This window comes from Leptonotus elevatus, chromosome 3 (assembly GCF_054856555.1).
Source record: "Leptonotus elevatus isolate MCC_2025b chromosome 3, RoL_Lele_1.0, whole genome shotgun sequence".
In the NCBI taxonomy this organism is placed as follows: Eukaryota; Metazoa; Chordata; class Actinopteri; order Syngnathiformes; family Syngnathidae; genus Leptonotus; species Leptonotus elevatus.
Window position 1 is genome coordinate 7,310,157 of NC_141241.1, and position 26,331 is coordinate 7,336,487.

The 26,331-nt window shown below is 38.7% G+C and overlaps 1 protein-coding gene across 1 annotated transcript in view; it reads left to right on the forward strand.

Moving 5' to 3' along the window:
• Window positions 1-26,331, forward strand: part of thsd4 (thrombospondin type 1 domain containing 4) — a 39,698-nt gene that overhangs the window by 5,553 nt on the left and 7,814 nt on the right. Inside the window, exons 6-16 of the mRNA XM_086071608.1 lie at window positions 726-828; window positions 1,651-1,787; window positions 8,615-8,819; window positions 10,949-11,124; window positions 11,187-11,253; window positions 11,350-11,526; window positions 11,697-11,826; window positions 12,741-12,945; window positions 13,022-13,195; window positions 15,096-15,269; window positions 15,339-15,518. Coding sequence (XP_085927734.1) covers window positions 726-828; window positions 1,651-1,787; window positions 8,615-8,819; window positions 10,949-11,124; window positions 11,187-11,253; window positions 11,350-11,526; window positions 11,697-11,826; window positions 12,741-12,945; window positions 13,022-13,195; window positions 15,096-15,269; window positions 15,339-15,518 — 1,728 coding nt within the window. The remainder of the gene's footprint in view (window positions 1-725; window positions 829-1,650; window positions 1,788-8,614; window positions 8,820-10,948; window positions 11,125-11,186; window positions 11,254-11,349; window positions 11,527-11,696; window positions 11,827-12,740; window positions 12,946-13,021; window positions 13,196-15,095; window positions 15,270-15,338; window positions 15,519-26,331) is intronic.

Consider the following 26,331-nt stretch of genomic DNA (forward strand, 5'->3'; position numbering starts at 1 on the left):
TAAACAACCTAACTTTTTGAGTTGTTAAACGACCCAGAAAAAATGGGTTAAACTAACCCAAGTAGTGGATCGGTCCATTTTTGTCCCAGCTTGGTTTATTTTGTACCCAACTCTTATTAGAGTGTTTTTAGCTCTTGTATTCACTGTCATTGTATATTCCTGGTGTACCTAATGATGTGACCAGTAAGTGTTGACTTCCTGCATTTTTAGCCTGGAGCTTCCCAGCTAAAGTGACTCAGTGAACACCAACCTGCCTATTTGGAATGGAACACACCCCTTCGGTTCTGTATAATATCACGAGCGTTAAGTAAATCAGAGCAGAGGCTTGTTTAAATTGAGGCGTCGGCGGGTCTTCTTTTAACAGCAACCTGATCGATGAGTAACGTCAACGTTTGCTTCCACTTCTTCCCGCTTGACTAATTATGTTTTTTTTGTGAGTGTATACGTAACCTTGGCGTACCCCTTTGGAAGTAAACAGCAGGTCCATGTGAATCTGTGTGTATTTAAGGTCATGATAGGGTGAAGAAGAAATGTTAGTGTTATCCTTTCCAGTTTTCCAGTCCATTTTTTCCTTTTTTTTTTTTAAAATAAGTCAAATTCATGGATCTCTCTCTTTTTTTTTTAATAATGAAATTTCCCTTAGCAAATAATTGGAAATGTTTTAGTCAAGCTGTTGTATCGCATAAACACATTATTAGCCGTATAATAATATGATCTGTTTTCAGGCTTGTCCTGCATCCAGCAAACCCATCAGAGCTGCTCAGTGTGCCACGCACGACAAGAAGCCTTTCATGGGTCGACTGTACGAGTGGGAGCCTTTCAACGAAGGTACCATAGTGTGCATGTAAAAGTACAACATAAAAAAACAAAAACAAAACAGCAATGTGCTAATCTGGAAGTCTTGTGTCAGAATTCTAGTGAAATCCACACCATTTACATTCGCAAATGATTAACACTCCCTGTAATTGCAAAAACATGCCACAAGATGGTGGCAAAACATTTACAATGGAGGGGACCATAAAGCATCAACACCATACTTCGAGCTTGTAAACAATCCTGAAATCATGTTACATAAACGATTTATTCAGTAGTTTAATTTCTCAACCTAAACAAACAAACCACCTTCATATGCGACTCCTAAAAAGTATTTGCTAACACACTAGCGCTAACTGACGTGACATCACACACGGGCAAACAAATATGCGTGCTAGCTCCTTACACAAACAGTTGTCATAAAAAAAACTCACCTTTTATGCACAATAATAAATGTTAGCAACGACTATACACAAAAAAAAACAGAAAACAAAAATGTAAACGATTACAGAGGACAGACGCATTGACATGCTACATTTTCACCTTTGATTGAGTACCAACAAAAAAAGAACACCAGCGATGAATTAAACCTTAGAACAGCATCAAAAATTCCACCAGATGGCGCCAAAGTAATACTGTATTGGCTAAAGCACAAAAGGAATAAAACATATAAAAGTACTGAACCATGAATATGTGGGGGCTTACTGTATCTAAAATGCAATAATGATATGTAAATATGCTTGTATAATTAATAAATGTCTAAAAATATTAATGATTTCTGTGGGGTGTTTACTGTCCAGATTAGAGTTCAAATGTAAATTGTCCATGTGCCTTTAGCTGCGGGGGATCAGCACTGTGAGCTCAACTGTCGAGCCGCCGGCTTCAGGTTCTATGTGCGACTCTCCGACAAGGTGATTGATGGAACGCCGTGCGGACCCAACAATTCTTCTGTGTGTGTAGCGGGAACGTGCACGGTAAGCTCACGTGACTTCATGTTATTTCATTTTTTTGTTTCTGGTCTTGATCTGAAAAAGGGCTGGCCGCTGCATTAAAAATGAAGGTGATTAGAATGGGGGCGGTGATTGTGGCCACAAGGGGGCAGGATAGTTTAAGAAGGATCTGCTGGAGTGAAGCTGAAGTCCACAGGAAGTAGAGCTGTGGGATATTTGTACAGCGTTTCAATCCAAGTGGCTAAAACACACCTGTCAGAATTGGACCGACGCGTCGGTGCGTGGGAGCGAACGCACAAAATGAATGTTGGATCCACAGTGGTGCGTTCACTTCCTGCACTTTCTTCACACTTCTTCTCATTCAGAGGATTTTTCCCCCTCCTCATCACTCCTTTGGATCCTCTCAGCTGCTCGAGCCATTCCGCTCGAAAATTCCCCCCTATCGGCTTGCGATAACGCCAAAGCATCTGTTATAATGTGAAGCGCAACTGTTTGGCTCGTTTGAAATCCAACGCTGATAAGCAGCTTGAAAAAAAAAAAGTGCCGGAGCCTGTACTGCTGCAGTCTCCAGAGCTCCAGCTACAAGCTACGCTAACTTTAGTTAATTTCTTAGGGGCAGCTAAATAAAAGGGGGAGAATGGAGAGGATAGTACATCTCGATACTGTTTGTAAAATGTAATGAGTCCTATGAAGTCTGCCTAGCAACAAGGGATGCAACCAAGAAACAAAAGACCACAAGTCATTCTATGTTGATCTGCGTAAGATTTGACCAACGTCACCGTGAGGTATTACATCACAATTAATGGACAAACGTCCCAATACTTTTGCTCAAAGACAGCAGCTATTGAACTTGTTTGGAGGAATGCCTCCCGAAAGAGCTTCTGGGAATGTCGAGCTTTTCCCAAGCCAAACATGCACAGAAAAAAACTTCCTGAGGGTGGACGGGAACGTGCCAAGCATCACTCCAGCTGAACGTCAAACGGAGACTTTTAAAAGCCACTCGCCAGTATGATCTTTGCACATGTCTGCTTCTGATGCGCACATCCAGAACATGTTTCAGATCGGCGAAGCTCGCTAACAGAATTGCCGTTGCTCCAGAATGTATTTATTTATTCTTTTATTTAAGCTTTGTTTAACCAGGTAACTGTTTTCAATGTCGTTTTTTTCCATCAGGCTTCATTCGAACTTGCAAAAGGTTGCAAAGACATTCACAAACTGTTTTAACGGTTCCAAGCAGTTTTCTTACCGCAAAGAAATTTTGAACATGTTCAAAATTTGGTGGCGCCAGAAGACGTTTTACACTTCTGTTTCCGGCAGTAATACAACACGTCCTGCATGAACAGGACACACTCTAATGTAGTCCCAGAAGAGGTCAAGTTTTATCCCGTGCTTCCTGCAGCAGAACATCCTGTCGGCCTATGGCTGTGAAAAGAGGAATTTTTTTGAAGCTCTCACGCCCATCTTCCGCATGCTAGCATCTTTACCCAGGATCGGGTCCCACCACAACGTTATGAAGAAACCCACTGTCGGGTGGGAGGAAAATAAAATGCACTGCTTAGGACATTTTATTTCAATGTACAGTAGTCAGACATGGGGGAAAAAAAAGCAGCAATCATGTATCATTCCATTGGGACAGTAAAAAATTTAACTATAATAACAGCAGGGTAAAAAATAACCCAATGATGGGTCAAAGGGACTGACCACAATTTGGGTTATTGTTCTTATTTTATTCTTTCATCTTCTGATTATTATTTAACATTACAGTGCAAACACACGCACACAAAAAGAATAGCCCAACTTTTCTGGTCAATAAATCAAAAAAATTGGGTCATTTTGTGGGTTATTCATTTGACCCCAACGTATTGAGTTAAAAGAATAACACAAAACGTTTGGTCAAATTGACCCTTGTGACAGTCAGTTCTCTTTTGATGCGTAGTTGTGTCATTGTTAACCCAACTGTTTTTAGAGTTAATAACCCAAATTGAGTCAAAAAAGGAACCAACCTAATCTTTTGCTTTTACGTTTGAGTGTGTACACTAAAAAAATGTATAACAGTCCAACTATTGGGGTCAAAACAACCCCCCAAAGTTGTGGTAAGTCCTATTTTGACCCATAATTGTGTTAACTTGACTGTTTTATAGTTACCCAAATTGGGTCAAAAAGGGACTGGCCCAACATTTTGACCCAGAATTGGGTTATTTTTGACCCGACTGTTTTTAGAGTTAATAAACCAAATTGGGTCAAAAAGGGACCGGCCCAAAATTTTAAGCCAGAATTGTGTTATTTTTGACCCAACTGTTTTTAGAGTTATTAAACCCAAATTGGGTCTTAAAGGGCTTTTTGACCCAGAATGAGGTTATTTTGACCCAACTGTTTTTAGAGTTAATAAACCCCAATTGGGTCTTAAAAGGTCCGGCCTAGTTTTTTTTTTTACCCAGAATTGGGTCGAAAAGGGACCGGCCCAACTTTTTGACCCAGAATTGTGTTATTTTTGACCCAATTGTTTTTAGAGTTAATAAACCAAATTGGGTCTTAAAGGGCTTTTGGACCCAGAATGAGGTTAATTTGACCCAACTGTTTTTAGTGTTATTAAGCCCAAATTGAGTAAAAAAGGAACCAACCCAACTTCTAAGTTTATCCATCCAACCCAACCCGTCTACTCACTCTCGCTCCCAAAAAAAAAAAGCCCCCGCAAACCCACATATCCGTCACCCCTCCCCTGCACCTCCCCCCGGCTCTTTTTTACAAGTGGGAGTACGTAAGGGATGGTCGGTGCCGTTTTTTGGACTTGAGAGCGAGCGCTCTGCACATTTTGGGGAGAATGCTGCCAGTTCTGAGCCTGCTGCTGCTGCTGGTCTGCCTCCACGTACAGGGGACGCCCCGGTCTCAGGTAGGACCTGCTTGTTGGGTTACCTGTCAGAGCGTTGGAAGAACTCGACCACCTCATTGTGATGTTCCAGTTGCTTTGGGTTACTGTAACTTCATGTCAGAGTAGCTCCAGTGAAGCTTTCCTGGTTTGGTCCAAAACTTGGACTCTACCACAAGGTCATAGCTATGACGGTGTCAAAGTGGAGGTGGCTCTATTAGCTAGAATGAGCATGTCACAGCTGTTTTAGCTCAGCACTGCTTGACTTCATGTCAGAGATGTTGTAATATTTTGAGGACAGAAATGTATGTTGATGACAATTTAGTTGTCAATTAGCACGATTTTGGCATTGTGAAAATGAGGTCAAAATGCTAAAATAATAAAGATTTACGTATCACCCAATAACAACGGGGGCTTATTCACTGTATGATGATGATAGCAGCACACAAAAAAAGAGACGGTGATGTCATTGTCACTTTGGAGTGCTGACCCCGCATAGAAAAAGTTCAAGACATCTTACCATCCTGGCATGTGGGCGTCACATGCACGTTGAACGCAACCTTCCACTTAAGTCGACTTCCAGATTCAGCATCCCGTCACTATACATTCCTCGATGTTGACTGCATTTTCTCTAAAGGGAAAGTTCATGGCATTTCCAGATGCTACGGTATGGCAAAACTCGCAAGAAAACATTTGATCTTATTTGTGTTTGTGCGTATGAAGAGCTCCTCGAATCCCAGTGCAACGTTCGCCTTTCACTTCTTGCTCGTAAATAAGTGTTAAAATATGGCACTGTGGCTCCATCCTGTTATGTCTTCACAGCATCAGTTTACCTTTATTCCCCTATGATAGGGCAAATTTAATGTTCATGGTTAAGACTTGCTTGCAGCGTATCCTTGTGAAATTGTATACATTTTAGGGGCAGCAAAGAGCGAAAAGGCCAGGGCAATGTTGGAACCGAATAAACCCAATTGAAACCAAAAGAGTCGATGTGGATGGGAAGGTAATTCTAATTTGGTGAATTAATTTTGCCATAAGTTCATTAAAAATAAATAAATACGTAAATTAAGTAATTAATTAATACCACCAAATGGTGAATTCATTTTAAAACAGTCATTCAGAAATAAAATTAAGTCCAGCTAAAAAAAAAAAATAGGTTAAAAAAATTAAATCAAATCAATCGATACTAAATAAACAATTATGATGCAATAAAAAGACTAATCTCTGACTTTAAACAGGAAGTCGGCCATTTTGTTTTGAAGCAGCCATTACAGTCCCAGCAAACAGGAAATTATCAGCCTTAACCCTTAAATACCGAATGTAATCTCACAAGCCACAGGAAGAAAATGCAAATGTTTTTCTCTTTCCAATAACTCCAAGAAAGCGGCACTTCATCATGTGCTTGGTGGTTAATGCAATAAAACACATTCCCCCATTTTGCTTTTATGTTCCCACACTTGTCAGTCTTTGATTAACCACAGCAGAATTAAAAGCTTTTAATTTTAAAGTCAATCAAATTCTGCAGTTAACTGGAGCGTAATTCCAAACTTTTACACTTGCTTGAACCACAATGAATAAATGTCGCGATGACTGGGAATGCTAATGCTAGCAAACAATGGAGAACAAATGCAGAGCACGCTAATTCTGGCGTCCGTGCTGGCTGTTTTCTATTCTGGTTCTCTTGTGACTGAGCGCCAAATTAGTATGAAAGTTAAATTAAATGCCTTACTTTTTAATTGAAATTAATGCAATTAATGTCCTGGTCCAACTTAACTAATTCACTGCCATTGACGGCTATAGACGTCAAAAATTCATTTGAAATATTTTTACTAGTTTAACATTTTTTCCCACTTTTGTTAACTAGAGTATGAAAACCTAGAATTTATATTGTACATTTAGAACAGATATAACATTTGTGATTAATCGTGAGTTAACTAATAAAGTCATGCGATTAATTACAATAAACAAATTTAACCGCCTGATGCCCCTAATTAGGCGATTTTTTTATTTTATTTGATTTAATCGCTTGATTTCAATAGTTAACTCACGATTAATCACAAATGTTATATCTGTTGTAAATGTACAATATTTTTTTCATACTCTTGTTAAAAAAGTGGAGAAAAAAATGTAAATTAATAAAAATTGTTAAAAAAAAATTTTTTTTGTCAATGAGTTAGAATAAAAGCTACTAGTTTTGGGAATTAATTTGTTTTCCACAAGGAGGCACATACTTGCAAAATCTAGTGAGTTTTCCTACCAAGTTTGGATGTTAATTTTAAGCACTTGTGGCAGAATTTTTACATTGAAGGCTGGTATAATATGTTTGTTTGAAGCACTTGACTATATATAGACCACAAGGCTTGCATGGTTGTGGAATTTATGTTCCCGTTAAATAGGAAAAAGGAATGTCAGCCTGAATGTCAGAATGCTTAACCTTGTTATTATTATGTGAAGAGTATATCAGCGCAGTACGACATGCTGTAAGATCAATCAATATGATACCAAGTTATTGCCATTAATGCCACTTACCAGTGATTCCAATCATTTTTTCCATGATGTTTTCACCATCTAATTGAATCTGTCTTCAATGAATATCAATACCAATGTTGGTATCGATATTTGGATCAAACTTCTGCAGTACCGTGTGGGAAAAATACCGCCAGGATTTCTTTTTAAGACCCTCTTGTTTTCAGACTCGACTCGGCTGCTAACCACTTCCAGATGAAGGTGGGCTTCAGTGCCGCTTTAAATGATTAAATTGAAAAGAAACATGGTTTCATCGTGGTTTCACTGGAGAAAGCATGCAGATGGCAGCTAGGAGCCACCCACTGAGAGAAAGTGAAAAATAAAAAAGTTCAGCTGCTGTCATGATCGTCATCCCAAAGTTGAAAAGTTGAGGCGTCCGTTTTGTCATCATTTCTTAACTTCTCGAGTCTTCCCGAAAGGCACTTCACGTTTTAGCGCCCTCGGTTGTATGAGATTTCGAGTGCGATTCTGGATCCATAAATCACGCCGTATGTTTCCATCTTCGTCCGAGTGGCCATGCATAACCTCGTGTTGGCGTTTGTTTTACAAGGGGAGTGCTTGACTGCCGTGATGGTGTCGTGTGAGGTGTGATGGATTTTACGCTGACACGGTAGAGCCGTTTAATGCTCGTCATGTCACTAACAGCTCTTCATTGTTGCGTTTTTATTATTTTTTCCACTGGGAACTTTTTATTTGTTGCTGGATGACATGCTCATTGGAAACATTGAATACAAATGGAATGACAGGTCTTTTATGTGGAGCGCAGCGAAACGGGACATTGCCTCAACGGTTTCACGCTTTCACACAGTGACACGGCATCACACGATCAGATAATTAGATGACGTCTTTGTTCTGACGTTCTCTTTCACACAAAAGATCCTGGAAAATCGGCTTATTGAAGCCTTAAAAGAAGATTGGGAATTCATCTTCCTTTGCCTTTTACGGTGGAATCGAATATTTTTAAGATTGTGTGCTTTTACACGGTATCCTGCTAGTGTTAACTTTTAACACCCCTTTCCTGGCATTACGTAATTCCCTTACAAGCCTTTTTTTTTCCACACAGAGATCACAATTGGATAATAGTATGACGCACAGTAGGTGTATTAAAGCCATAACAGAAAGTCCCACATTTCTCTGCTGGTGCCTTTTTTTTCACAGAACTCAGCAAAGGCAGGATATTTCTATAGCGATGTGCACTTTCACACAAAAACACGGTATCCCGCAAGTTAGATCAATCGGATCAATTGATGACATAAGGGCCACAATATGACGTGAGATCCTTTCACACAGTAATGTGATGTATGAAAATCTTTTTGGATATTGACAAATGCTTTTAACACAATGAAATTACTAAAATGCTTATTGCATTTCCATGCAGCATAACAGCTAAATGCTGCTTCACCATGTTTGCTTTGAACGATATGCTTTTCTATCAGTCCCCTCTCTGTGCCCCTCACAGACTCCAGGCTGCGATGGCTTCCTGGGCTCCGGGAAGGTGATGGACGTGTGCGGCGTGTGCGGCGGCGACAACGCCACCTGCCGGCTCGTGTCCGGAATCTTCCGCCACTCCCTCACCAAGATCGGCTACCACAAGATCGCCGAGATCCCGCCGGGAGCCACCAAGATCAACGTCACAGAGATGGCCAAGAGCAGCAACTACCTTGGTGAGAAAAAAATATTCTTCATTTTGCAGGCCATGTTTGAAGACACAGTTTAACATTCCTGACTGTCATATAAGTGTTAAAATATGTTTGTTGCTGTTAATTTATAGAGATGAATATGTTTTTTGATAAAGGACAAAAATATGAAGAAAAAGTGCAACAGTTTTTGTAAAAAATTTATTTAAAAAAAGTGTAAAGTTTTTTAAGTAGCATTTTTGCATTTTTAACTGTTGTACAAGTACAAAAATAAGTCAACCACATTTATTATGTAATTTAAAATTAATATCAAGTGGACAAAGAAAAATATCAGGATTGCTAGGCTACGTTCACACTCCACACTGCATTGTGTAATGCCCAATTTCGATTTTTTTGTTAATCCGATCTTTTCATGTACTCATTCACATTACCCCAAAAAATGATAATGTTAACACGTCCATTTATTTATTTATACTAAACAATATTCCTTGGAGTGTTTTTAGTTGTTGTTGATGATTTTCTGAAGCAACTGTTGGAATGTTGTTTAATGAGAGCCAGAACACAGTTAAGTGTTTAAATCCTATACTGCATAGCCCCCACCAAGACCCCTCCCTCAATGAAAGTGCACAATTTAAATAAAAAACTTTCTACCACAAGCCGTAACCGCTCTTTAAGTTTTAAGTTGTTTGTGAATCTGAACCTAAAAGGCTTCTGTCGTTGAAGTTCACCAGAACAGGCTGTGTTATATGTGATCCCATTATAAAATCTAGGCGAAGCAGCATGTGGCTCATTCAGTAAACAGTTACAGAATATGTTTGCGATGATGACGTTTGCAACCTTGCATACTGCATTTCCGTGCAAACGTTATGAAGAGAGGTTTTGGTTTACCGTGTCCGTATTCCCACTCAAGTAATACAGAACAACAGCGTTTATAATGGATTTTTCATGAGCAAACACGTCCCACATATTCCCTCTGTGGATCTCTTTTCTGGGCTCTAATGTGCTTTCACTTGATCCAAGCAGTCTTTTACAAGTCTAAAGTTACCCTCCTAATGCATTTCTAATGGTCTCCTTTTCTTAATCCACTGATTTTTGGGGGATTTTATTTTATTTTTTTTACCAAAAGGTCTGCCAGCAACAAGGGATTACGTTAGGTTTTCAAAGTTAGTTACACGCCCCCTGAAGCAATGCTTTTGACCAACATTTTCCTGGGAATATATGCTTCAAAAGTCCTGAACACTACACATTTGACTTATTGTTTGACTTTTTTTGTGACACTTGTTCTAAAAGAAGGAACAAAAAAGAGGGATGGAGGGGGGGGGGGGAGGGGGTGTAAAAAGTTGTGTAAAGTAAGCGGACATCACTGGACTTTTTTTTCTTTCACATTTTATAAAAAGATGTTTCTTTGGTTAAAATTAATTTTGAAACTGTGCTTAGCTTCTTTTTACATTTGTTAAAAGGTTTATTATTGCATTTTGCATTCCTTTCTCTTATTTTTATGTTTTACTATCCTGTACATCTATATACACTGTATCTAAAAAAAGAAGATTCATTTCTTTTTACAAATATAGTTTGTATTTTTTTTTCAAATTTTAAAAATAGAAAATCATACACTTGTATTAGTCAAATTTAAAAATATTTTTTAAGAGTTGGATTTGGTAAATTTTGCATAATTTTCATTTCTATAGTCATCAAAAATGTGTTTATTTAAAACAAAAATAAAAATGGTGGTTAGTTTCTTTTTATAATTTTTTCCCCCGTATTATAAAAATATATTTAGAATTAAATACATTCAAAAATAAAATAAAATACAATAAAAATACACGAAACAGGTATTGAACTCAATATTTACTCTTGTATTTTTAAAAACGTAACTTGATAATAAAATAGTAAAAATAAAAAATAATGCATTTTTATGCTTACATTTATGACATGCTTTCTTTCTTAAAAATACATTTAAAAAGCTGCTCTACACTTATTAAAAATTCGCAATCAAATTTTTACAATTCTTTAACTTTTTTTCGACACCCTAACATTTCTTTTCCCATAATTTCCCAAGTGGAAAAGACGTTTCAAAATGAGAATGTATTGTGTCTTTTACCTTCATTTGGCCTTAAAGAGAAGGCGCAGTGAACTCTTATCTCTGTGTCCCGCAGCATTGCGAAGTCGCACCGGCCGGTCCATCATCAATGGAAATTGGGCGATTGACCGGCCGGGCAGGTATCAGGGCGGTGGCACGATGTTCACTTACCGCCGGCCCAATGAGATCAGCAGCACCGCCGGGGAGTCTCTCCTCGCCGAGGGGCCCACCAACGAGATCCTGGAACTTTATGTGAGTTGAGAACATACATGTATTCGCATGACCGTACATTTATAATTCTCTACTTCCCTCAGATGATCTTCCAGCAAGCCAACCCAGGGGTTCACTACGAATACGTGGTCGCCTCGGAGACACCACAAGGTAAACGAGACCCCCAGGGTCAGAGGTCACATGACGTAACATACCCATTATTACCCATCATGCACGATACTTACTCGAATCAATCACGCGTCTAAGGGAACGCCGTGAACGAGAAGCAATCGGGGCACGACGATTCCCAACGGGGGAACTACGACCCGGCCGGTGGGGGGAGGTACCCGCCTCATCGTCATGACAACCAGGCGCCGCGCCGCCAACGAGAATACATCTGGAAAATGGCTGGCACCAGCGAGTGCAGCGCCTCCTGCGGTAAAGGTGAGATGACACTTTTCATATTAAGCTTTCAAGTGTATTTTCAGGATGGACTTCCTGTGTAGAATTTCCAACTGTTTAATGTTTCAGAGAAGTACTCATACTGAAATTTCACCTGAAAGCCCAGTATCTTGAATTTTTTTGTGCCAACTGTATGTTTTCCTTGCGTGTAGGTTTCAGGCATCCCATCGTCCACTGCGTCCACCGACTGAACCAGGTCCGGGTGCAGGACGTTTTGTGTGATGGCAGCAGTAAACCAACAACGCAGGAGGAAGCTTGTAATGTGCAGACCTGCCCGGCATTGTGAGTCAACACACTGCCCCGCTGTCTCCATTTCAGACCTTTTTTTCCCCTTGCTGTAAAATATTGTATTTCTTCACATATTGTATTTGGTGTTATAAATATAATTTTACTGTACATGCAATATTACATTTACTGTAATAAATCCATATTGTTAAATATACTGTATTTAATTTGGTTATGAATAAAAAATTTGTGTACATACTGTATAACAATTATCTTGTAATATGCCTATATATTGTTTTATTTAATTTTTATTTATTATTAATTTTACTCAATTATAATTATTGTATTTTATATTTACTATAATAATTGTTTGTTATATTTTTATTATTATTATTTATTAATAACTGCATTTTCATTCAGTTTTATTTGTTTTGGTGAAAAGTATAATAACGTCGCTGCTATGTGAAAAACACTTATGTCCATTTTTTTTTAAATTATGTTTTTGTGATGAAACTGAATGCAGACATCCCCAAAACCTAAAAATAAAAAAAGGACATAAATGTTTTTCCACATAGCAGTGACGATAAACGATAAAAATTACAATAACTTCACTTTTTTAAGATAGACATATTTTTTTTAGTTTCCCCCCCAATTTCAATTTCTATAATATATATTTTTTAATAATACAATGTTATATCTTTCATTATTTTAAGACTTTTAATTCTATATATTCATAAACATGCACATCTTCTTTTTGTGTATTTTATTTAACATTTATTTTATTTTATTATTTTTTATATTACAATGTATATTGATTTAATTTATAATTACTGTATTGTGGCGGAAAAAGATGATAAAATACACTATCAAGGTAAAAATGCATCTGGAAAAAATAATGGCTATCCCCCAAATAAATGATTGGTCCTTTTTCTGTTGTTGGGTAATTGTAATTGTTTCTTGCCTTTTGCTAGCTGGGACATCGGCGAGTGGTCGGAATGTAGCAAGATGTGCGGTCTGGGCACGCAGCAGCGTCAGGTCCTCTGTCGCCAAACCTACGCCAACCGCACCCACAATGTGCACGCCAGCCGCTGCGGGCACCTGCAGCGGCCCGAGACCTCCGGCACCTGCCAGACTAAGATCTGCAGCGAGTGGCACATCCGTTCAGAATGGAGCGCCGTGAGTTCTAATGTCCATCATGGCGAGGATGATTGATAGTGTGCTTCATTCGTGGTGGCAATTTGTGTCTCCGCAGTGCTCGGTGCCGTGCGGGCTGGGCCAGAAGTGGCGGGAGGTCCGCTGCATCAGCAATTTAGGTGACGTTGTCCCCGACGCGGAGTGTAACATGAACCTGAGGCCGGTTCACGTGGAGAACTGTGACATGGGCGCCTGCACCAAAAGCTGGTTCTACACAGACTGGGGCACCAAGGTATCAATCACACACTTGTAACGGACATTAGGCAGATTTGTACTGTAAGTTTTGTTCGTTTTTAAAATAACAAAAATGCAGCCTCCACACTGTCCAAAAATACAACAAAGTCCCTTTCAAAACGTTAAATGGAAAGAGCCCCCCTCCCTTGAGAAAAGTCCAGATTCTGGAAAACATCTGTGCATGTGATTGATGAATGCACACAGTGTATGTACAGTACATATTTTATGCATTCAACTGTACTTGCATGGAATCCGACTGAGTCAGGATTATTTTCCCCAACTATATTAATGTTTCCTATTATGAGTCAAGCTCCAATGTTGTAAATTCCCATTTATTCCCGCACTGTAAAAAAACATAACTTGTATTTCTTGGGGCTACAACAGCGATTTAAGTTGGAACAACTTTAAAAATATACAAATTATTGACATTTATGGCAACAACATAGCAACCAAGTTGTTTGCTCCAAAACAATTTGCTCAGTTGTTTTTACTTAGATCTTTGAGTGACAATACAAGGAACTAATACTTCAGTGAACTCTTATTTCTTTGAAATGCGGGAAAGCCAATTTTCACAAAGCCTAATCCTAGTTTAAAATCCTAATTTGAAACCCTAGCCCTAGTTTAAAACCCTGCTTTGAAACCCTAACCCAAGCTTTAAACCCTACTTTGAAACCCTAACCCTAGTTTAAAACTTAACTATGAAACCCTAACCCAAATTTTAAACCCTACTTTGAAATCCTAGCCCTAGTTTAAAACCCTAATTTTAAACCCTAACCCTAGTTTAAACCCCTACTTTGAAACCCTAACCCTAGTTTAAAATCCTAATTTGAAACCATAACCCGAGTTTAAAACCCTGCTTTCAAAGTTTAAAACCCTAATTTTAAACCCTAACCCTAATTTAAACCCCTATTTTGAAACCCTAACCCTAGTTTAGAGTTCTAATTGAAAGCCAATTTTCACAAAGGCAAAACTGAAAATCAATTTTTTTAATTTCCCAACTTAAAATTTTATCAACGTTTCTTGCCTACAATTTTTTTTAGTTGACACAACTTTTTCTTTTTTCTTTTTTAACAGTGCATTAATTGATCGATCTAGGGAAAATTGCTGACCACATAATCAATTGATTAGAATTCTTAAATTAATATTCAACAAGAGCATAATTAAAAGCCAAGTAATTGACTTATAAAATATGTTTGCTAATCAGTCAACTGGGGGAAATGTTATGATAAATTTTCCATTTTCAAAATATTTGTAAAAATTTAAAAAGTTACTTTAGTGTTAGTAATTTCTTTATAATAATGTAAGTGCATTTTATTTTAAATGAAGGCAACAACAAACAAAAAAATACAGACTGGTATTGATTGCTTGTAATGTTTTCATCTGTAAATACTTTTGTTTTTAATTTTTGAATAAATCTACAGTACAATGGGAAAAATTTACTGCTGCCATCATGTAATCACTTATGGGTAAAAATTTTTTTTTTTAAAGCAATATAAGTGTATTTCCTCCACTAATTGATTGTAATTACTTTCACGTAGACTTCTACAGTCGACCCCTGCTATTCGTGGGGCATAACGAACGGACTGGCCCACAAATAGCAAAAATCCGAATGAAATTGACGGCGGGGGATCGTCAGGAAGGGGGGAATCTTTTTTTTGTTTTTGTTTTTGTTTTTGTTTTTTACATATATGTATCTTTAAAAAAAAGTTGATAAAGATTCAATATACATTTTCTACAAACATGTGTGATAGGAAAATAAACCCAAAATAATAATAAAATAATAATAATAATAAGTAATTTGAAAAATAAAAATGCCTATGAGATCACGCATGTGCCTAACTGCGAGTATAAAGCTGAAGTTTACAGTGAAGCATAAAGAGTCATTATTTCCCTCGCAGTGTTCTGCTGAGTGCGGGATGGGCGTCCGCACGCGAGGTGTCTTGTGCCTGACCAATCGCATCAGCAACCTCCCACTGGAGGCTTGCGGCAGCGAGCGGCCCCTCAACTCTCAGGTGTGCGACTCGGGCCCTTGCGACAACGCCATGGAGTGGTTCACCGGCCCCTGGAGTCAGGTATGAAGACGCGTTTCTGACGTACACGTGACTTTCCAAGCTTTAAAGTTGCATGTGCGTGTTTGCCAGTGTTCCGCAGAGTGCGACGAGGGCAGGCAGCAGCGGGCGGTGGTGTGTCTGACGAGGTCACAAGACGTGCTGGTCGTGGCGCCCCAGTACGAGTGCTCGTCGCTGGAGAGACCGCCCAGTCAGCAGAGCTGCAATGTGAAAGCCTGCGGGGCAAAGTGGTACTACACCGACTGGAGCGCTGTGAGTGACGCCCTGCGTACCATCTCACGACATCATCATACGCAACATTATGATGGTTAACGTTTTGCCAGAAAGTAACAACCTCTTTTAATAGCTGTCAAACCAAAACAAAACAAATAGCCATAGAAATTAAAATGATGTTTTCTTTAAAGCTGCCCTATGGAAGTATTTGCCCCCAAATAACTTTACAACAGCCTTTTTATTTGAGCAGTTATGACTCAATCTTCTAATTAGTAGATTAGCACCATAGCTGTTTACAGTCGGTACTCCTGCAAGCCTCCAGTCAATAGTTTTCAGACTGGAATCAAGTTCAAATTTCCTGCCCTCTGTCTGCAGACGTGACGTCATGTGAACATTGTGTACGTGTAACATGTGTTTTTCGTCCACATGTGGCAGTAGCGAGTCTAAATTTTAATTTTCTGCATTGGGCCGCTTGTAATGTTTAAGTTCTCCTTAGTAAATAAAAAAAATGATAATACAAGTTTAAAGCTCTATTTTAAAAACATTATCTTTGTGGAAAACCATACTTTGAAATCCTAACCCTAGTTTAAAATCCTAATTTGAAACATTAGACCTAGTTTAAAACCCTACTTTGAACTCCTTAGCCTAATTTAAAACCCTACTTTGAAACCCTAACCCTAGTTTAAACCCCTACTTTGAAACCCTAACCCTAGTTTAAAACCCTACTTTGAAACCCTAACCCTAGTTTTAAACCCTACTTTGAAACCCTAGCCCTAGTTTAAAACCCTAATTTTAAACCCTAACCCTAATTTAAAACCCTACCTTGAAACCCTAACCCTAGTTTAGAGTCTTAATTTAAAACCGTAGCCCTAGTTTAAAACCCTACTTTGAAACCCTAACTCTTGTTTAAAGTACTAATTTGAAACCCTAGCCCTAGTTTTAAACCCAACTTTAAAACCCTAACCCTAGTTTAAAATCCTAATTTGAAACCATAACCCTAGTTTAAAACCCTGCTTTGAACTCCTAAGCCTAATTTAAAACCTTACTGTGAAACCCTATCCCTAGTTTTAAACCCTACTTTGAAACCCTAACCCTAGTTTAAAAAACTAATTTTAAACCCTAACCTTAGTTTAAACCCCTATTTTGAAACCCTAACCCTAGTTTAGAGTTCTAATTGAAAACCCTAGCCCTAGTTTAAAACCCTACTTTGAAACCCTAACTCTAGTTTAAAGTCCTAATTTGAAACCCTATCCCTAGTTTAAAACCCTAATTTGAACCCAAAACCCTAGTTTAAAACCCTGCTTTGAACTCCTATACCCAATTTAAAACCCTACTGTGAAACCCTAACCCTAGTTTAAAACCCTATTTTGAAACCCTAAAGCCTAGTTTTGAACCCTACTTTAAAACCCTAGCCCTAGTTTAAAATCCTATTTTAAAACCCTAGCCCTAGTTTAAAACCGTACTTTGTAACCCTAACCCAAAAGTAAAATCCTTATTTGAAACCCTATCCCTAGTTTAAACCCCTAATTTTATACCCTAATCCTAGTTTAAAGTCATAATTTGAAACCCTAGCTCTAGTTTAAAACCCTGCTTTGAAACCCTAACCCAAGCTTTAAACCCTACTTTGAAACCCTAACCCTAGTTTAAAATCCTTATTTTAAACCCTAACCCTAATTTAAACCTCTACTTTGAAACCCTAACCCTAGTTTAAACCCCTAATTTTAAACCCTAATCCTAGTTTAAAGTCCTAATTTGAAACCCTAGCCCTACTTTAAACCCCTACTTTGAAACCCTAACCCTATTTTAAAACTTAACTATGAAACCCTAACCCAAGTTTTAAACCCTACTTTGAAACCCTAACCCTAGTTTAAAACCCTAATTTGAAACCAAAACCCTAGTTTAAAACCCTGCTTTGAACTCCTCAGCCTAATTTAAAACCCTACTGTGAAACCCTAGCCCTAATTTAAAACCCTACTGTGAAACCCTAGCCCTAGTTTAAAGTCCTAATTTGAAACCCTAGCCCTAGTTTTAAACCCTACTTTGAAATCCTAACCCTAGTTTTAAACCCTACTTTGAAACCCTAACCATAGTTTAAAACCCTACTTTGAAACCCTAACCCTAGTTTAAACCCCTACTTTGAAACCCTAACCCTAGCTTAAACCCCTACTTTGAAACCCTAACCCTAGTTTAAACCCCTACTTTGAAACCCTAACCCTAGTTTGAAACCCTACTTTGAAACCTTAACCCTAGTTTGAAAGCCTATCTTGAAATGTTAACCCTAGTTTAAAACCCTACTTTGAAACCCTAACCCTAGTTTAAACCCCTACTTTGAAACCCTAACCCTAGTTTAAAGCCCTACTTTGAAACCCTAACCCTAGTTTAAACCCCTACTTTGAAATCCTAACCCTAATTTAAACCCCTACTTTGAAACCCTAACCCTAGTTTAAAACCCTATTTTAAAACCCTAACCCTAGTTTGAAACCCTAACCCTAGTTTAAACCCCTACTTTGAATCCCTAACCCTAGTTTTAAACCCTACTTTGAAACCCTAAACATAGTTTAAACCCCTACTTTGAAACCCTAACCCTACTTTGAAACCCTAACCCTAGTTTAAACCCCTACTTTGAAACCCTAACCCTAGTTGTATACCCTACTTTGAAACCCAAACCCTAGTTTAAACCCCTACTTTGAAACCCTAACCCTAGTTTGAACCCCTACTTTGAAACCCTAACCCTACTTTGAAACCCTCACCCTAGTTTAAACCCCTACTTTGAAACCCTAACCCTAGTTTAAACCCCTACTTTAAAACCCTAACCCTATATTTAAACCCTACTTTGAAACCCTAACCCTAGTTTTAAACCCTACTTTAAAACCCTAACCCTAGTTTAAACCCCTACTTTGAAACCCTAACCCCAGTTCAAAGCCCTACTTTGAAACCCTAACCCAAGTTTAAACCCCTACTTTGAAACCCTAACCCTAGTTTAAAGCCCTACTTTGAAACCCTAACCCTAGTTCAAACCCCTACTTTGAAACCCTAACCCTAGTTTAAACCCCTACTTGGAAACCCTAACCCTAGTTTTAAACCCTACTTTGAAACCCTAACCCTAGTTTAAACCCCTACTTTGAAACCCTAACCCTAATTTAAACCCCTATTTGAAACCCTAACCCTAGTTTAAAACCCTATTTTAAAACCCTAACCCTAGTTTGAAACCCTAGTTTGAAACCCTAACCCTAGTTTAAACCCCTACTTTGAAACCCTAACCCTAGTTTTAAACCCTACTTTGAAACCCTAACCCTAGTTTAAAGCCCTACTTTGAAACCCTAACCCTAGTTTAAACCCCTACTTTGAAACCCTAACCCTAGTTTAAAGCCCTACTTTGAAACCCTAACCCTAGTTTAAAACCCTACTTTGAAACCCTAACAATAGTTTGAAACCCTAACCCTACTTTGAAACCCTAACCCTAGTTTAAACCCCTACTTTGAAACCCTAACCCTAGTTTAAACCCCTACTTTGAAACCCTAACCCTACTTTGAAACCCTAACCCTAGTTTAAACCCCTACTTTGAAACCCTAACCCTAGTTTAAACCCCTACTTTGAAACCCTAACCCTACTTTGAAACCCTAACCCTACTTTGAAACCCTAACCGTAGTTTGAACCCCTACTTTGAAACCCTAACCCTACTTTGAAACCCTCACCCTAGTTTAAACCCCTACTTTGAAACCCTAACCCTAGTTTAAAACCCTACTTTAAAACCCTAACCCTATATTTAAACCCTACTTTGAAACCCTAACCCTAGTTTTAAACCCTACTTTGAAACCCTAACCCTAGTTTAAACCCCTACTTTGAAACCCTAACCCTAGTTTTAAACCCTACTTTGAAACCCTAACCCTAGTTTGAAACCCTACTTTAAAACCCTAACCCTAGTTTAAACCCCTACTTTGAAACCCTAACCCCAGTTCAAAGCCCTACTTTGAAACCCTAACCCTAGTTTAAACCCCTACTGTGAAACCCTAACCCTTCTTTGAAACCCTAACCCTAGTTTAAACCCCTACTTTGAAACCCTAACCCTAGTTTTATACCCTACTTTGAAACCCTAACCCTAGTTTAAACCCCTACTTTGAAACCCTAACCCTAGTTTGAACCCCTACTTTGAAACCCTAACCCTACTTTGAAACCCTCACCCTAGTTTAAACCCCTACTTTGAAACCCTAACCCTAGTTTAAAACCCTACTTTAAAACCCTAACCCTATATTTAAACCCTACTTTGAAACCTTAACCCTAGTTTTAAACCCTACTTTGAAACCCTAACCCTAGTTCAAAGCCCTACTTTGAAACCCTAACCCTAGTTTAAACCTCTACTTTGAAACCCTAACCCTACTTTGAAACCCTAACCCTAGTTTAAACCCCTACTTTGATACCCTAACCCTAGTTTTAAACCCTACTTTAAAACCCTAACCCTAGTTTTAAACCCTACTTTGAAACCCTAACCCAAGTTTAAACCACTACTTTGAAACACTAACCCTAGTTTAAACCCCTACTTTGAAACCCTAACCCTAGTTTAAACCCCTACTTTTAAACCCTAACCCTAGTTTAAAGCCCTACTTTGAAACCCTAACCCTAGTTTAAACCCCTACTTTGAAACCCTAACCCTACTTTGAAACCCTAACCCTAGTTTAAACCCCTACTTTGAAACCCTAACCCTAGTTTTATACCCTACTTTGAAACCCTAACCCTAGTTTAAACCCCTACTTTGAAACCTTAACCCTAGTTTGAACCCCTACTTTGAAACCCTAACCCTATTTTGAAACCCTCACCCTAGTTTAAACCCCTACTTTGAAACCCTAACCCTAGTTTAAAACCCTACTTTAAAACCCTAACCCTATATTTAAACCCTACTTTGAAACCCTAACCCTAGTTTTAAACCCTACTTTGAAACCCTAACCCTAGTTTAAACCCCTACTTTGAAACCCTAACCCTAGTTTTAAACCCTACTTTGAAACCCTAACCCTAGTTTAAAGCCCTACTTTGAAACCCTAACCCTAGTTTAAACCCCTACTTTGAAACCCTAACCCTAGTTTAAACCCCTACTTTGAAACCCTAACAATAGTTTGAAACCCTAACCCTACTTTGAAACCCTAACCCTACTTTGAAACCCTAACCCTAGTTTAAACCCCTACTTTGAAACCCTAACCCTAGTTTAAACCCCTACTTTGAAACCCTAACCCTACTTTGAAACCCTAACCCTACTTTGAAACCCTAACCCTAGTTTAAACCCCTACTTTGAAACCCTAACCCTAGTTTAAACCCCTACTTTGAAACCCTAACCCTACTTTGAAACCCTAACCCTACTTTGAAACCCTAACCCTAGTTTAAACCCCTACTTTGAAACCCTAACCCTAGTTTAAACCCCTACTTTGAAACCCTAACCCTACTTTGAAACCTTAAACCTAGTTTAAACCCCTACTTTGAAACCCTAACCCTAGTTTGAAACCCTACTTTGAAACCCTAACCCTAGTTTAAAGCCTTACTTAGAAACCCTAACCCTAGTTTAAAACCCTATTTTAAAACCCTAACCCTAGTTTGAAACCCTAACCCTCGTTTAAACCCCTACTTTGAAACCCTAACCCTAGTTCAAAGCTCTACTTTGAAACCCTAACTCTAGTTTAAACCCCTACTTTGAAACCCTAACCCTTCTTTGAAACCCTAACCCTAGTTTAAACCCCTACTTTGAAACCCTAACCCTAGTTTGAACCCCTACTTTGAAACCCTAACCCTACTTTGAAACCCTCACCCTAGTTTAAACCCCTACTTTGAAACCCTAACCCTAGTTTAAAACCCTACTTTAAAACCCTAACCCTATATTTAAACCCTACTTTGAAACCCTAACCCTAGTTTTAAACCCTACTTTGAAACCCTAATCCTAGTTTAAACCCCTACTTTGAAACCCTAACCCTAGTTTTAAACCCTACTTTGAAACCCTAACCCTAGTTTGAAACCCTACTTTAAAACCCTAACCCTAGTTTAAACCCCTACTTTGAAACCCTAACCCCAGTTCAAAGCCCTACTTTGAAACCCTAACCCTAGTTTAAACCCCTACTGTGAAACCCTAACCCTACTTTGAAACCCTAACCCTAGTTTAAACCCCTACTTTGAAACCCTAACCCTAGTTTTATACCCTACTTTGAAACCCTAACCCTAGTTTAAACCCCTACTTTGAAACCCTAACCCTAGTTTGAACCCCTACTTTGAAACCCTAACCCTACTTTGAAACTCTCACCCTAGTTTAAACCCCTACTTTGAAACCCTAACCCTAGTTTAAAACCCTACTTTAAAACCCTAACCCTATATTTAAACCCTACTTTGAAACCCTAACCCTAGTTTTAAACCCTACTTTGAAACCCTAACCCTAGTTCAAAGCCCTACTTTGAAACCCTAACCCTAGTTTAAACCTCTACTTTGAAACCCTAACCCTACTTTGAAACCCTAACCCTAGTTTAAACCCCTACTTTGATACCCTAACCCTAGTTTTAAACCCTACTTTAAAACCCTAACCCTAGTTTTAAACCCTACTTTGAAACCCTAACCCAAGTTTAAACCACTACTTTGAAACCCTAACCCTAGTTTAAACCCCTACTTTGAAACCCTAACCCTAGTTTAAACCCCTACTTTTAAACCCTAACCCTAGTTTAAAGCCCTACTTTGAAACCCTAACCCTAGTTTAAACCCCTACTTTAAAACCCTAACCCTAGTTTAAAGCCCTACTTTGAAACCCTAACCCTAGTTTAAACCCCTACTTTGAAACCCTAACCCTAGTTTAAACCCCTACTTTGAAACCCTAACCCTACTTTGAAACCCTAACCCTACTTTGAAACCCTAACCCTAGTTTAAACCCCTTCTTTGAAACCCTAACCCTAGTTTAAAGCCCTACTTTGAAACCCTAACCCTAGTTTAAAACCCTACTTTGAAACCCTAACACTAGTTTGAAACCCTAACCCTACTTTGAAACCCTAACCCTACTTTGAAACCCTAACCCTACTTTGAAACCCTAACCCTACTTTGAAACCCTAACCCTAGTTTAAACCCCTACTTTGAAACCCTTACCCTAGTTTAAACCCCTACTTTGAAACCCTAACCCTACTTTGAAACCCTAACCCTAGTTTAAACCCCTACTTTGAAACCCTAACCCTAGTTTAAACCCCTACTTTGAAACCCTAACCCTACTTTGAAACCTTAAACCTAGTTTAAACCCCTACTTTGAAACCCTAACCCTAGTTTGAAACCCTACTTTGAAACCCTAACCCTAGTTTAAAGCCCTACTTAGAAACCCTAACCCTAGTTTAAAACCATATTTTAAAACCCTAACCCTACTTTGAAACCCTAACCCTAGTTCAAAGCTCTACTTTGAAACCCTAACTCTAGTTTAAACCCCTACTTTGAAACCCTAACCCTTCTTTGAAACCCTAACCCTACTTTGAAACCCTAACCCTAGTTTAAACCCCTACTTTGAAACCCTAACCCTAGTTTTATACCCTACTTTGAAACCCTAACCCTAGTTTAAACCCCTACTTTGAAACCTTAACCCTAGTTTGAACCCCTACTTTGAAACCCTAACCCTACTTTGAAACCCTCACCCTAGTTTAAACCCCTACTTTGAAACCCTAACCCTAGTTTAAAACCCTACTTTAAAACCCTAACCCTATATTTAAACCCTACTTTGAAACCCTAACCCTAGTTTTAAACCCTACTTTGAAACCCTAACCCTAGTTTAAACCCCTACTTTGAAACCCTAACCCTAGTTTTAAACCCTACTTTGAAACCCTAACCCTAGTTTAAAGCCCTACTTTGAAACCCTAACCCTAGTTTAAACCCCTACTTTGAAACCCTAACCCTAGTTTAAAGCCCTACTTTGAAACCCTAACCCTAGTTTAAAACCCTACTTTGAAACCCTAACAATAGTTTGAAACCCTAACCCTACTTTGAAACCCTAACCCTACTTTGAAACCCTAACCCTAGTTTAAACCCCTACTTTGAAACCCTAACCCTAGTTTAAACCCCTACTTTGAAACCCTAACCCTACTTTGAAACCCTAACCCTACTTTGAAACCCTAACCCTAGTTTAAACCCCTACTTTGAAACCCTAACCCTAGTTTAAACCCCTACTTTGAAACCCTAACCCTACTTTGAAACCCTAACCCTACTTTGAAACCCTAACCCTAGTTTAAACCCCTACTTTGAAACCCTAACCCTAGTTTAAACCCCTACTTTGAAACCCTAACCCTACTTTGAAACCTTAAACCTAGTTTAAACCCCTACTTTGAAACCCTAACCCTAGTTTGAAACCCTACTTTGAAACCCTAACCCTAGTTTAAAGCCTTACTTAGAAACCCTAACCCTAGTTTAAAACCCTATTTTAAAACCCTAACCCTAGTTTGAAACCCTAACCCTAGTTTAAACCCCTACTTTGAAACCCTAACCCTAGTTCAAAGCTCTACTTTGAAACCCTAACTCTAGTTTAAACCCCTACTTTGAAACCCTAACCCTTCTTTGAAACCCTAACCCTAGTTTAAACCCCTACTTTGAAACCCTAACCCTAGTTTGAACCCCTACTTTGAAACCCTAACCCTACTTTGAAACCCTCACCCTAGTTTAAACCCCTACTTTGAAACCCTAACCCTAGTTTAAAACCCTACTTTAAAACCCTAACCCTATATTTAAACCCTACTTTGAAACCCTAACCCTAGTTTTAAACCCTACTTTGAAACCCTAACCCTAGTTTAAACCCCTACTTTGAAACCCTATCCCTAGTGTTAAACCCTACTTTGAAACCCTAACCCTAGTTTGAAACCCTACTTTAAAACCCTAACCCTAGTTTAAACCCCTACTTTGAAACCCTAACCCCAGTTCAAAGCCCTACTTTGAAACCCTAACCCTAGTTTAAACCCCTACTGTGAAACCCTAACCCTACTTTGAAACCCTAACCCTAGTTTAAACCCCTACTTTGAAACCCTAACCCTAGTTTTATACCCTACTTTGAAACCCTAACCCTAGTTTAAACCCCTACTTTGAAACCCTAACCCTAGTTTGAACCCCTACTTTGAAACCCTAACCCTACTTTGAAACTCTCACCCTAGTTTAAACCCCTACTTTGAAACCCTAACCCTAGTTTAAAACCCTACTTTAAAACCCTAACCCTATATTTAAACCCTACTTTGAAACCCTAACCCTAGTTTTAAACCCTACTTTGAAACCCTAACCCTAGTTCAAAGCCCTACTTTGAAACCCTAACCCTAGTTTAAACCTCTACTTTGAAACCCTAACCCTACTTTGAAACCCTAACCCTAGTTTAAACCCCTACTTTGATACCCTAACCCTAGTTTTAAACCCTACTTTAAAACCCTAACCCTAGTTTTAAACCCTACTTTGAAACCCTAACCCAAGTTTAAACCACTACTTTGAAACCCTAACCCTAGTTTAAACCCCTACTTTGAAACCCTAACCCTAGTTTAAACCCCTACTTTTAAACCCTAACCCTAGTTTAAAGCCCTACTTTGAAACCCTAACCCTAGTTTAAACCCCTACTTTAAAACCCTAACCCTAGTTTAAAGCCCTACTTTGAAACCCTAACCCTAGTTTAAACCCCTACTTTGAAACCCTAACCCTAGTTTAAACCCCTACTTTGAAACCCTAACCCTACTTTGAAACCCTAACCCTACTTTGAAACCCTAACCCTAGTTTAAACCCCTTCTTTGAAACCCTAACCCTAGTTTAAAGCCCTACTTTGAAACCCTAACCCTAGTTTAAAACCCTACTTTGAAACCCTAACCCTACTTTGAAACCCTAACCCTAGTTTAAACCCCTTCTTTGAAACCCTAACCCTAGTTTAAAGCCCTACTTTGAAACCCTAACCCTAGTTTAAAACCCTACTTTGAAACCCTAACACTAGTTTGAAACCCTAACCCTACTTTGAAACCCTAACCCTACTTTGAAACCCTAACCCTACTTTGAAACCCTAACCCTACTTTGAAACCCTAACCCTAGTTTAAACCCCTACTTTGAAACCCTTACCCTAGTTTAAACCCCTACTTTGAAACCCTAACCCTACTTTGAAACCCTAACCCTAGTTTAAACCCCTACTTTGAAACCCTAACCCTAGTTTAAACCCCTACTTTGAAACCCTAACCCTACTTTGAAACCTTAAACCTAGTTTAAACCCCTACTTTGAAACCCTAACCCTAGTTTGAAACCCTACTTTGAAACCCTAACCCTAGTTTAAAGCCCTACTTAGAAACCCTAACCCTAGTTTAAAACCATATTTTAAAACCCTAACCCTACTTTGAAACCCTAACCCTAGTTCAAAGCTCTACTTTGAAACCCTAACTCTAGTTTAAACCCCTACTTTGAAACCCTAACCCTTCTTTGAAACCCTAACCCTAGTTTAAACCCCTACTTTGAAACCCTAACCCTAGTTTAAACCCCTACTTTGAAACCCTAACCCTAGTTTAAAACCCTACTTTAAAACCCTAACCCTATATTTAAACCCTACTTTGAAACCCTAACCCTAGTTTTAAACCCTACTTTGAAACCCTAACCCTAGTTTAAACCCCTACTTTGAAACCCTAACCCTAGTTTTAAACCCTACTTTGAAACCCTAACCCTAGTTTGAAACCCTATTTTAAAACCCTAACCCTAGTTTAAACCCCTACTTTGAAACCCTAACCCTAGTTGTATACCCTACTTTGAAACCCTAACCCCAGTTCAAAGCCCTACTTTGAAACCCTAACCCTAGTTTAAACCCCTACTGTGAAACCCTAACCCTACTTTGAAACCCTAACCCTAGTTTAAACCCCTACTT